Here is a 14458-nt window from a genome sequence, read left to right on the forward strand (position 1 = left end):
TCATACAACACTGATTCATATAACATGGAACATATCTACCGTGTTATGGGGGGGATCTACTGTATTTCTGATTCCAGTATTTTGTTGAAGGGGATACTCAGGTAGAAAGATACAAGAGTTTGGCCACAAAATTTCCAAGAAGCCAGAGTTACAAGTGTTTTAAAAAGAAAGGTGAGCACAGTGCTCACACTTGAGTAATAGAAGGTTATAAAGTTAGGGAAATTTAAAGTTAATATGAAAAATATAGTCAGCCAATTTAATTGAAACTATGTAATTTTTAATTATTGGCTTATCATTAGAGGATGTTTTAAACTGTTTTTACATAATTTTACAGAGGCATAAGTCCTTAATATAAGGTTGAAGATTGTTTGTTCCTGGTGATTGGACATGATGAAGTGCAAAAACATTTCAGTTTCTTCTATATATTTTTAATATGAAAATTATCATCAGCTATTTTAAGTGAATAATTAACTTGTTTATTTCCTACCTACACAACTGATATATAAGGTAGCAGATATTCTGTACTCTGATTTCATATAATGAATTCCAGTTTATTCTAATCAGTACCAAAAACTAAGTAATCTAAGCACATTGTGCCAAGTTCTTTATGATTTTTTTTGGTCATTTATTGTTATCCATTCAATTGCTGTTTTAAGGTTAGCATCTTTCTATTCTTAAAATATGTCTTGTGAGGTATAATAAAGTAGTCGATGATTGCCGTGAAATCTTTGAGTTTGCTTTTTCTTTTTAAATCTCTTAGTTTTTAATGCATCTCAAGAATAAAGTAACTTTGTAAGTAAAGTGAAGTGATTTTTGAAAATTTCTTTACTGAAAAAATTCAATTATTATGTTAGTTTTGTCTTCATGAGTCTGTTTCATATGCATGTAAAGCAGTTTTTAGGATAATAGATACATAAAATTTAAATTTTGCAATCGGTGTTTATTGTTGTTAACTATACATAGCCACCAAAATGTCTTTAGAGCAGAGAATTCCTAAACACAAATATGAAATGAAATAATTGACCACCCCAAACTCACCACCACCACCCTGTCAATGTATGCCTCAAAAGATCATATAAAAGATAAACAACAATAGGCCAGCTCATCGGATCCTCCGCAAAGTGTGCTTACATTAGGCTTTTAGAATCCCTTTAAATACTTAAAGTCAGCCTTAATTCCAATTGCATCAACTTCAAGGACAAGATACTTATTGAAAGCTTGAAAGACAAGGTATGATCCATCAAATATTATTATTGTGCGCATCTGCACATGTCTTGTACTGGCCTTTTCAAAATTCATAATTTGAACCTGCACACATGTTCTTTTATATTTAATCTAAAATTATTTAATTAAATTACAATTATTAAATTTAATATGAGATGATGCCTAATGCCTCTCTCTAGGGTCAAATTCATTAGTAATTTATAATTAGTATTACCAAATTATAGCCCAATGATATAAGGCAATTGAAAGTGGGTTTCTTTCATATGTATTCCAATTAAAAACAAACTCTTTAGACCTGAAGCTGAAATTAGGTGGATTCTGAAAATGTTTGTGATTTGCAGTATTCTGTTTTTTTATTTGAAGCTGAAGAGGTTTGCTATTATCTGAAGACTTCTAATTTCATATACAGGAAATAAACAATCTCACTGTACCTTTTGACTTTAATTACAGAATCAGACACTATTCTAAATATTTTTCACATATAACCTACTAATTAAACTTGTGTATTTAATTACTTAATAATTTAGCTATGTATTTTATAAATATATAAATTATTAATTGATTATATGTTTATATATAAAAAGATGATGCAAATAAATTATTAAAAATATCTGTTTTAATATGATAATTCTTAAAATGATAACAAACGGAAAGTAATATTTAACAAAAATTATAATAAGGAGATAATACATTGTTAAAATGATAGAATAAACCAGAATTTAAAAATTTAATTTATTTTTAAATGAATTATTAAACAAACATGAAATAAATAACTCCAGATTCATTAGATATCCTTAATTGTACAATACTTTGAAGTTATCTAAAATTATATTAAAAAATAAATAGTGTATAATATTAATTCAATAATTAATGTTTAAATTATTGAATGAATTACATATATATGTAAATAAAAAGAATAAAATTAGCAAAAATAACATTTTATTTAACAATTTATAAAATTAGCAATATTAACCCATCAGGATGAAAAAGGTTTTCATTGAAATAAGATTATGATATCTTTTTTAAATTATGATATACATCCTTCATTTAATTTTAATTTCTTTTTATTTTTCAAATTTTTTATTTATTAATTTGAATAAATGATTTGATTTTAAACAATCTACAGTAGCAATCATGGAAATTGCATCATCTCTAATAAATACCAAAATATGCACAACAGGCATATAAAACAGCATATTTAAGCCATGACTGCAATTTGTAATGATAAAATATATAGTACAGAGAACTAACGAAGAACAATATATTAAAAATTGCAATTCATTACATATAATGCTACATTTGAACTTAAGTAAATGTTATTTCACACCACAGTCTCATTAATACTGTTAATGAGCACTGTCACAAGAACTTGCCATTCAGTTAAAAAAGAAAAACAAAAAAGGATTTGACCCTATGAAGTATCGGGATTGCATTCAATAATTACATGTAATCTGAATATTTCATAGGATCAAATCAAGCCATAAAAATAGTTATTCAGTGCTTTGATATAGAATGGATAAGTGTTTCTTCAACTACTCTATATCAAGCTTGTGATATTGCTCTTCTAATATAATTCTGCAGTTGCTGTTTATTTTCAGATCCTCTCTTCAATTTTCAACTCTCCCTAAATGATAAATGAAATCAAGACTGTTACTTGGCTAGCTTAGGCATCTGATTGGGCCTTTTGTAGGAATTTTGTACCTAAATAACAATTTATGTGCTGGTTTAAGGGACAATAATGCTAATAAACTGTATAGAAAGGACATATTTGATAAGGTAACACCATGTAAAATCATCCTGGAAGATGCAGGATTTTGTGTCTCAAAATTGTTCCTTGATAGTTGAAATTAACTTAAGGTATATGACATGTTTGTACCAACTCTGCATTTCCAATCCATTTTTAAATAGACAGGCTACAGACTACAAATGATTTTATAAATACAGAAACATCTTAACTCCCAAGTTAATTACAACAATCAAGGAACGATTTTGTGAAATAACATTTATTTAAGTTCAATATAACATTATATGTAATAAATTGCATTATTTTTATGTTCACATTATATAAAAATACACATTATTTTTTCTTGTTTTCTTCACTCTACTACATATGTTATCATTTCAAATTGCAATTATAGCTTAAATATGCTGCTCTGTACATCTGTTGAGCACATTTTGTTATATATCATAGATTACTGATTATGTTAACATAATAATCAGTAATCCACTAACATCCATGGAAATTAGTAATCATAATAAACTATGTTAACTAATCTAACTAATCAAAAATTAGATTTATCAAACATAATTAAAAAATAATCAAATTTTTAAGAAGCACTATTAAAAATTTCAAAAAATACAAATTCAAAATTCTAATTATATAAAAAAAATTTTTTTTAAACTAAAATTAATTGTAAAATAGATTTTAAAAATAAAATTCATCTAAATGATACTTCCATGACAATCATAAAAATGTATAAACTATCTTTCAAATATAAAACTTTAATCTAAACTCTCTCAATAACTTATTGCCATAGTTATATTCATTATGCTATTTGTAATGATAAATATCATAACTGCATTTTTAATGTTATTTGAAAGACACTTTCAGTTTCTTTTTATAATGTCTTCATTAATAATAAAATATTTTTATCAATTATATAAACAAATTCAATTCATGAAGTACACTTAGTATAATTATAAATAAATAGAATTATTTTTAAATCAATAATACTATAATATTTTAATATTAAATACAGAGTAAAAACATTGAATATCTGAAAACAGAGAAGTACAATTCAGCAATTTTTTCAGTTATCAGAAAAAATTTGAAAAGAGAATACAGTTTTGCAATTTCATTCTTTAATGTATAAAAATATATTTTAAAAAGTTAACAATTTTATTTAAATAAAATAAAATCTTTTGTTCCTTGTGAAAATTTTTGAAAGATCAGCTGTATATTTAAAAACCTTTTAAACATATAATTACTTTTTAATAATACATATTTTAAAAATGTATAATATTAATACATTAGCAATCAAAAACATAAATAAGAATTGTTTAATAAAAATAAAAAACATGTACAAATGTAAAATGAATTAAACTATTTTTTTTGCAACTTAGTTATTATGGTATTTAATATAAACTTTTTTTATAGCATCAATATTCATTCAAAAATTAAATTTATATATTTTTTATTAAAATGATTTTTATAATAAAATTATGAAATAGTTAAGGTATAGTTATAAAATATATTAATTTTTCTTTGAAAGTGTTAAAATAAAAAAATATGGTTACTTTTCAAACTTGGAAGTTTTGGTTTTTATTTTCCAGCAAATCTATTTTTAAAATATTGTATTTATGTTTAATATAATAAAAAAACAAAAAATAAATAAATAAATCTATTCACTTTGATTTTAAAAGTTATTCTCTATGCTGAAGTTGGGATTTATTCAAGTTTTGTTTAGGAATTCAATACAGAGATATTTAAATTTTATGCTTACCAGAATTATCAGGGGATTCTTGAGGGGAAATATTCACCCTCATCACTGTCCCATTACTAGTTTCATCTGAGTTTTTAGACATATTTTGATGTCTGAAATATCAGATTTAATCAATATATTTATATTATATTCTTAATTAACATTTAAAAATGAAAATGTTTTATATATTTGAATTAATGATTGGAAAAAAAAACTGTAGGTAACAAAAATTATAAAAACTGCTTAATGCATCAATTTCTAAAACCAATTAATGTAATTAAATTTCTGTGGATGTAAAATTGATCAATGACTTAATATGAGAGAATTTTCACCTGTGCTTTCAAAGTTTCTGATTTTTCAATTAACAGGATTGATAAAATAGTATTTTGATATTAATAATAAAATTAATAATATTAATGATATTTCTATTTTATAATAGAAATAACATTATTTATTCAAGAATTCTAATCTAAACATTAAAATTTTGTCAAATTTTAATAATTATCAAATATAACTTGACAAATTTTTTTAATGTTTGGACTTAAAATTATTTAACAAAAATATTAATGTAAGTTTGATTTTGAGTTCTTTAATGTATTGACAACATTTAGACAAAAGTCACTTATATCCATTTTATTAGAATATATATATATATATTTCAACTGAATTCTTAAAGGAAATTCTGACTTAAAAAATTCAAATGGTTCATTCATTCAATTCTTTTATTCAAATAAGTGAAAAGTAAAACAATCAACAGAAAATGCACATTTTTATTTTAAATACATAGCAAGAAAACTAATATTTATTTTAAATATAATTCTTCTTAACCTCCACACACAAATTTTAACATTTCAAAAATTTTTTATTTTCAGAAAAGTTATAGTTAAGTCTGTAATCAATTTTATATTATATAAACTAATTTGTTCACTATATAAAAATCTTGCTCTCAAGTTTACATTAATTTGAATCTTAAGAGCAAGATTTAAATTCAAATATATTGATATTTTGGGGTAAAGCATATATGGCTTTTTTTACAATCATTCATTTAATTAGTTCTATAAGAATAGAGCTTATCTTTTTACATGATGATGATGATCATCATCATCGTCATCCTTATGTAATCAGATATCAATTATCTGATTATCTCAATTATTAATTTTATAAGAATCTTGAAATTCAAACTGAGAAAATCTCACCACAAAATCCCAATCTTCTAATGTGATTTAATTTCTGAATGTTGAGCAAAATAATTTCTACAGAAAGAAAATTTTTCTACAACAAAGAATTTTCATTAAACATAATACAAATTACAGTATGCAGTGAAATAATGCAAGGATAATCTTTCTGCCCATAGTTATATATTTCATCTGTGCTAATTTTGAATCTTTTAATTTCATTACACCACCAGACAGCATGTTATATGCTCATTTGGGTGTGGCCCCATTGTTTAAACCAGGGATGAGCATCCCGCGGGCCGCTTGTGGCCCGTTAAACATGTTTATGCGGCCCGCCAAGCATTTCTAAAATTGAATTTATTTTATCAACTTTCTCCCATCAATATATTATAAAATTAATTATAATAAAATGGTAGTACATACTAAACCGAAACAATTTTTGTGACGAGTTACTCACTTGTTGACGACTTGTTCAAACATGCAATACAAACGCGCTGCGTCTGTGCTTGTTTGTGTTTGCTTCTGTCACACAATCAGTCAGACTGGTAAGCTGTTAACTAGCAATTTTAGCAATTCTTGTGTTTCTTGAAAGGCGTGAGTGCAATATTATTGTCAAAAAGGTAATATTAGAGTTTTTTTTATTCAAAATTAAGTTTTCCTACAAATTTTTTTAACTTTCAAATTTTTAATCCATAATAGCATGTCGGAAAAGCAAACAAAAAAAAAACGGAAAGTTGCGGATGAGCACAGGCATTTCCAAGAAAAGTGGAAATTTGATTATTTTTTCACTTTCGTCAAAGATAAAGCTGTATGCTTAATATGCTCAGAGACTGTGTCGACATTAAAAGAATGTAACATAAAAAGACATTACGATACAAAACATGAACAACAATATAAAAACTTAACAGGACAACTCCGGATAGATAAGTTTAATCAAATGGAGAAAAACTTGGGAAACCAACAGGCTATTTTTAAAAATCAAGCTATTTTATCAAATACGGCAGTAAAGGCTAGTTTTGTTGTCAGTCAAATACTGGCAAAAAAAATGAAACCCTTTGCGGATGGAGAGATGATAAAAGAATGTCTGACTGCTGTTGCAGAAATAGCATTTCCTGATAAAATAAATATTATTTCAAACATTAGTTTATCAAGATTCACCATTGCAAGGAGAATTGAAGACTTGTCCGAGAACATAGCAACAACGCTTCGTGAACGCATTGCAAAATTCGAATACTGTTCTTTGGCACTTGATGAGAGTTGCGATATTAGTGATACAGCACAACTGGCTATATTTTTACGTGGTATTGACACCAAATTTAATATTACCGAAGAATTGTGTTCACTGATTCCAATGCAAGGGACTACAACCGGCAAAGACCTGTACGATGAACTAAAGTCTGTGTTGGAAAATTTTTCAATTTCATTAGAAAAGATTATTGGTATATCGACAGATGGAGCACGAGCAATGTCAAGCATGGAGGTAGGAGTATCGGGAAGGGTATTTCAAGACATTAAGAAGGTCACAAGAAGGGAAATATTCGTTAACCACTGCATAATTCACCAGGAAAATTTGTGTGCGAAAAGATTGAGTTTGCCAAATGTCACAGTACCAATAATTAAACTAATCAATTTTATAAAGTCGCGGGCGTTAAATCACCGTGAATTTAAAGAATTCCTGAAAGGTTTAGAAACTGAATATGGCGACGTGGTTTTTAATACCGAAGTACGTTGGCTTAGTAGAGGTGCAATGCTAAAAAGAGTATACAACTTAAAAAGCGAAATACAATTGTTCTTGGATATGAAGGGATATGCCTTTCCTCATTTTGGTAATAAAGAATGGATGTGCGATTTTGGGTTTCTTATCGACATGACTCAGCATCTCAATGATCTTAATGTGGAACTTCAAGGTAAAGGACAGTTTATTCACAATTTGTATGATAAAATTCAGGGCTTTGAGCGCAAATTAAAATTGTGGAAACAGCATCTTTTGCAGAATAATGTGTCTCACTTTCCACATTTAGAAAAAGAAAACGTTACTACTTCTCAAAAATACGCACAATATATAGACATTTTAATCAACGAATTTCAATTACGATTCCAAATGTTCAAAGCTGAGAAGACAGCGGTTTCCATGAAAATGTTTTCCTTGCCATTTAATATCGATGTGGATACAGTTCCCGAAGACTTTCAAATGGAAGTGATTGACATGCAGAATAATACCGATTTAAAAAATGTATTTTTCTCAGTAAACATCGAAAATTTTTATAAATCTTATGTGAGCCCTGAGAAATTTCCGCTTTTGACGAAAAATGCAAAGCAAATGATGTCTCTGTTCGGAAGTACGTATGTTTGCGAACAATTATTTTCAACCACGAAATTAATCAAAAATGACCACCGATCAAGACTGAGTGATGCACGATTAGAAAGCTGCGTACGTGTAGCTACCTCATCAATTCCGGCTGATATTGATCAGCTGGTATCGAAAAAACAGTGCCAAATTTCTCATTAAAAATTTCAAGTAAATTCGTTTTTCTGTTCTTTTCTTGTTTGTTTTTATTTTGCATTAAAATTTGTATATGAAATCTTTACTTTTTTTAAATTTTATATTTTTTTCTTCTAATGTTTATTATAAATAAAGTTTTCTAAATTATTAATAAGTGTTACTTTATGTGCGGCCTGCCAAAAAATTTTAAAATTTAAATTGGCCCGTTGATTAAAAAGGTTGCTCACCCCTGGTTTAAACAGATCCAGTCTGGACTCATCTGTTCCAGCCAGCAAACTCCAATGCTATCACTATGGAAGAAAATTGAAGAAAGGGACTCTATATGCTCATCAATAACACAATGATAGACATAAATAACCAGATTAACCAGAGTTTATGCTACAGCATACAGAATGTCGAAGCAAATTAAACATAGACATGGACCAGAATAGTCACCAGTATCAGGATGGAAACAGACTGTCAGCAAATGACAAATGACGCATGACACAACCGGCACTGTTTCACCCAAAGTAGTTTTGGCATCAGATTGCCAGAGCTGAAAGAATAGGAGGACCCCAAAGTGAGTGCCACATGCATCTAGTGTCACTTGAAACACGTCAGCATCGAGAAATGGCAACCGCCAACATACTCATACTGACAGCTGAACACAAAGTACATCTTGTACTCTGAGCCATAGCCAATTTGAACTGGAACAGGAGCAAAGTAGTGTTTACTGATGAGAGTTATTTCAAGCTGTTCTGAAACAAATTGATACCATGGGGATATAAATAGCCACAAAAACCAATGCATGGATTCATTGTCATGGTGCAGGACAGCATCAATGCTTGAGGGACTACACCACTGAAAATCATCTGTGGATCCATTAACACTGAACAATATCAAAACATCTTACATTAGTATCTTTTGAAGATGATAGATTTGCTCTAGCCAAAAGAATACACTCTTCAGCAAGACAATGCATGCCCACATATCGTGCAGTCAACACAACAGTGATTCGTGGACCACAACTTTGATGTTCTGGACTGGCCAAACTTAAGCCCTGATATTAACGTGATTGAAAATCTGTGGACTATCCTCAAGAACCAGATGAAGCATCAAGATTCTGAAAAAGAAAACTTCATCATGAAAGTGCAAGAGGTTTGGGACATAATTGATGCAGAGCTGGTGGAGTTACTTGTGAGCAACATGATTCATTAACTTGAGGAGTGCATTGCCAAGAACAGAGCAATGATTAAGTGCTAACTTTCATAGCTAATCATAAGGGTCAAGTTTGTGGATGTAAACAAATTTTGTGTTTTAATTCAGAAATAAATATGTGAAGAAGCATTGCATTTGTTGCAATTTTTGCCACATACTATAGTTACATATTGCCACAATTTTCTTTGATAGCACTAAAAATATTTGAAATACTATAACTAGTGTGATGAAGTCAAGAGAAATTTTAGAAATATTAGTATACAATAAATATATAAATATGATTGTTTTTGAAAATACTCTTATTTTAAACTCATCTTTCTGATAAGAAAATGAACAAGAACATATTCTTACATAAGTAACATAATTTATGGAAAAAGTTATAGGAATGTCAAATGTAAAAGGTCTGAAATTGGTGGCTTTTGCCTGAATGCTGACAATAAATTCTAATAAGTCTACACCTTATATACTTTTCTAGCAATATTTTAATTAAAACAAGCATTTTTGACCCCATCCAGAAGTCTGCCTCAGATTAAAAATGTATAAATTACAAATTAAAGAAAAAAAAAACTGAGTTCTAACAGCTTATTCCAAATTTACAACATTCAAAAACTAACTTTTGAAAAATATATAAGGTGTAGAGTTATTGGTATAAACACACAACACACAAAACAAACACCAGCACTATAAAAAAAATTTACTAACATAACTAAAATGGCTAAAACAAAAATCAAATGCTTTTTTTTAGATGTTCCAATTGACTACGTAATTAGAATACATTGCATTTAAAATTTATGTTATGTTTGAGATATAATTTCAAAATATGTATATTATTTAAACAATAAACAAATAAGTAATCAATTAATTTCACATTAATTAGTATGACAAATATCAAATATAATTTAAATCATCATTAATATGCGTTTGTGTCGGCAGAATCTGGTTCAAAAATGATACGCCATGCTATAGACTATGTCTGTTTCCTTGAAATTAATAGCAACTCCCTGTTTAAGTGCTTGATAGATTTCAACTGCCTCCAGGCATTTAAATTTTACTCTATCTGAAACCTTGCGTAACAATTTTGTCCTGCAGTTCAACCCACATGTCACCACTACCCAATTTTAGATCTCTAGTAAAAAGGGTCCACATGCATTGTTTGGAGGAGAGTGAAAAGGAAAACGAATTGTCTTGGATCAAGCCCCTGGCAACACAACATGGATATCTGTCCTCTTTGGTCAAATCTCTCATGAAACAATATCTAATTAAGGGTAACAGAACTATTCCACAGGAGGAACAAATGAAAGTTATCACATATAATGGAACATCACATATATATATATATATAGAAATTGCTAGAACTACTAAGGTACACTTAGCATATTGACATGCTCTGACAATTTTTTTACTCATCAGAAATAATAAAAACAATACATGTGACTCCTACTCTCCAGGGGTTTACGCAGTATCTGTTTCTGACGACCAAAACAACCACTCATTATTATATATTGAAGCAATGGTGAGAGGTCTGGCCATGAGGATAAAGGAGCATGAATATTCTATAAGAAAGAAGCTGTCAACTACAGCATTATCGACTTATGTGGGTAGTGATGACATGCGGGTTGAACTGCAGGACAAAATTGTTACACAAGGTTTCAGATAGAGTACAACTTAAATGCCTGGAGGCAGTTGAAATCTATCAATCACTTAAACAAGAAGTCGTCGTTTAAATATCAATTTCTTTAAAAAAAGCTTTTCTTTTCTTAAAATTAATTGATTTAACTTCACAGTTAGTTCAACTGTTGTTATTTTGTCTGTACCGCATTTTATCAGAGACAAAGACTATTGAGTTTTATCCTCATCATTCTTTGCACCCGAAATGCATAGTGGAATAATCTTTTTTGTCTATTTTGCACCCCTCATCAGGTGTTACATTTCTACAAGTGGTAGAGAACATATTTATTATATTGATTATTGTAGTTGAATTTTTTATACAAGTTATATAAGATTATTACAATTTTTTGTACATGTCGCAAGAAATTATTACAAATTATTTACACTTAATTATCACAATTTCTAATTTGTGATAAATTAATCTAAATAATTTGTAATAATTTCTTGTGACATATATAAGATTATTACAATTTTTTGTACAACGTGTATAAAAAATTCAACTACAATAATCAATATAATAAATATGTTCTTTACCACTTGTAGAAATGTAACACCTGATGAGGGGTGCAAAATAGACAAAAAAGATTGCACCTGAAATGCATAGTGGAATAAAGAATGATGAGGATAAAACCCAATAGTCTTTGTCTCTGATAAAATACGGTTCAGACAAAATAACAACGGTTGAACTAACTGTGAAGTTAAATCAGTTAATTTTAAGAAAAGAAAAGCTTTTTTTAAAGAAATTAATATTTAAACAATATAAAGAAACCGCACCATTAATATCTACTACTTATAGAAGTTGTTGTTATTAATTTCAAGGAAATGGACACAGTCTATAGCATGGCATACCATTTTTGAACTAGATTCCACCAACACAAACTCGTATTAATGATAATTTAAATTATATTTGATATTTATGTCATAATAATTAATGTGAAATTAATTGATTATTTATTTGTTTATTGTTTAAATAATATATTTTGAAATTATATCCCAAACATAACATAAATTTTAAATGCAACGTATTCTAATTACATAGTCAATTGGAGCATCTAAAAAAAAAAAGTGTTCGATTTTTCTTTTAGCCATTTTGTTCTATATTGTTTTTACCTGAAGATGTCTATTTTTATATAAACGAAAATGTTAGTAAATTTTTTCTTTTCATAGTGCTGGTGTTGGTTTTGTGTTGTGTGTTTATACAATCCCAGTTATTGGTATATTGATTTCCAATTTTCTGCAAGTGTTTTTCTGAATAAATTCTAAAAATAGATTTGGTAAATTTTATAGAAATAAAATACTTTTGATTTTATTTATAACTTTCAAATATATTTAAATATTATATTATTAAAAATTTTTTAAACACAATTTTGAACATGAAAAAATAGCAATTATTATGATAAATTAACTATATTTTTATCATATATAAAGATTTCTAAATAACTGAATTTAAATTACTTAATGACAAAGAAAAATATTTTTCAAAGAAATTTATAAAAGTTCATTATTGTTTAATGATCTAATTCATTTTTAATAAATTTAGTTTTAAAAATTTTACTCAGAAATTATTTTTATAACTTTGAATAATTGATATTTTTCTGAATTTTCTCATTAGAATTCTTATAAATACCAGCTTTTGCATTTCAGTCAGTAACATTAATTTATGGAATACTTCTTTTATTGAAAGATTTCTTGATATTTGTAAAAAAATTTTTTTTTAAATTTTGACCATCTAATTATACTAGTATTTATAAAAGCATTTTGACAATTAGAAAATTTTAACCGTTACATTCTTTAATTAAAATTAATACTAAATTTATAGCTATTAATTCATATTTTGATCTAAATTTGCATATTAGAATTGTTTTAAAATCATAATGATATAAATAATAGAATATTTGATAAACTTAATAAAAAGTTAATTAAAAGATATTTGTAATTTATAAAGTAAAATAAAATTTTAAATATTAGTAAATAAAAAAAAATAAAAAAAATTGCTTTCACCATTGATAACAATGTTAGGGTGGACTTTGATAAGACACGATTACTGCAATGGGCGAGGACTAGGCCAGCCTAAAATATCTCAAACAACTGGAGATATTTAAAGCGTTCAGGAGGGAAACAGCCATCAATTTTAAAGAAATGGACTCGTTGGCAGCTGTGTGGAGGGTATATTTTGACGTAAAATAGATTGTTATCAAGTTTGTCTTTATAATTTACATATACATCGAAGTTTTTTAAAATAAGAAGCCAGTTTAAAGACTAATTTTTAAAGCACTACATTGAGCATGCGCATAACTTCAAAACGTGCAATTTTTTAAACTGCACGTTCTGAATTTAAATTTTTGGAAGGTTCGTTCTTCTGCGTTCTTTTACAAACATTCTAAACGCTTAGAAACCTGATGATGGCTGTTGAAAACGGAAGAAAACGTTCGTTTTCAGGAGAATTAATTGTTGGCTATAGGTAATTACTTTTTATTTATTAAATTCTACACCAGTAATATAGTGATGATTGTATTAAATATTAGTCTTAATTCTTTCAGATGAGTAACATAAAACAATATTTTACACATGTAACAAATTTAAATATTAATAAAACTGACAGAGATATCCAGATGGCAGAACAATTTACTGAAAATTAAACTATACTTATTCATAACTGTATAAATTTGATATGTTTGAGAAACTTAATGATTGAATAATAGTGCGCCCTGTTAAAAAAAAAAAAAAAAAAAAAACCACTGTAGAAGCTTGCCATCTCAGCTATCAAATAAATGTTATCAGTTCCACTATTATGACTTAGACTTATATGAATTTACAAGACAAACCTGTAATAAGTTTTGATGTTATAAAAATTGTAGTAACAGTTCACTACATCAACCAGATAAACATACTGCGTTCAGATTCTAAAAATTTTGTAAATACATGCAGAGCATAGGTAATTAGGAGTATGTATGTATATATATATATATATATAAGTTAGAAAAGAATTTTTTTTAAATAAGAAAAAAATTTAAATTTTGAAATATAAATATGATATCACTAAATTTAATTTAAAGTGTGTAATAAAACTTTATTACCAAATAAAACCTGAATTAAAAAATTCATTTAAAATAGTTGCAAATAGAAGATAAAAATAAAAAATATTTTTAGCATCTTCACATTTGTCCTACACCAATATTTTATGTAAAAACTTTATTAATTAGAATAAC

General features: G+C 27.3%; 1 protein-coding gene across 4 annotated transcripts in view; it reads right to left on the reverse strand.

Annotated features, from left to right (window-relative positions):
* Cbl (E3 ubiquitin-protein ligase CBL) overlaps positions 1-14458 on the reverse strand; it is a 148181-nt gene that overhangs the window by 29793 nt on the left and 103930 nt on the right. For all 4 annotated transcript variants that reach the window (XM_067281853.1, XM_067281855.1, XM_067281854.1 and 1 more), the window contains one exon: positions 4728-4819. In XM_067281853.1, coding sequence (XP_067137954.1) covers positions 4728-4819 — 92 coding nt within the window. The remainder of the gene's footprint in view (positions 1-4727; positions 4820-14458) is intronic.

Source organism: Centruroides vittatus, unplaced genomic scaffold (assembly GCF_030686945.1).
Source record: "Centruroides vittatus isolate TY-2023 unplaced genomic scaffold, ASM3068694v2 contig_927, whole genome shotgun sequence".
In the NCBI taxonomy this organism is placed as follows: Eukaryota; Metazoa; Arthropoda; class Arachnida; order Scorpiones; family Buthidae; genus Centruroides; species Centruroides vittatus.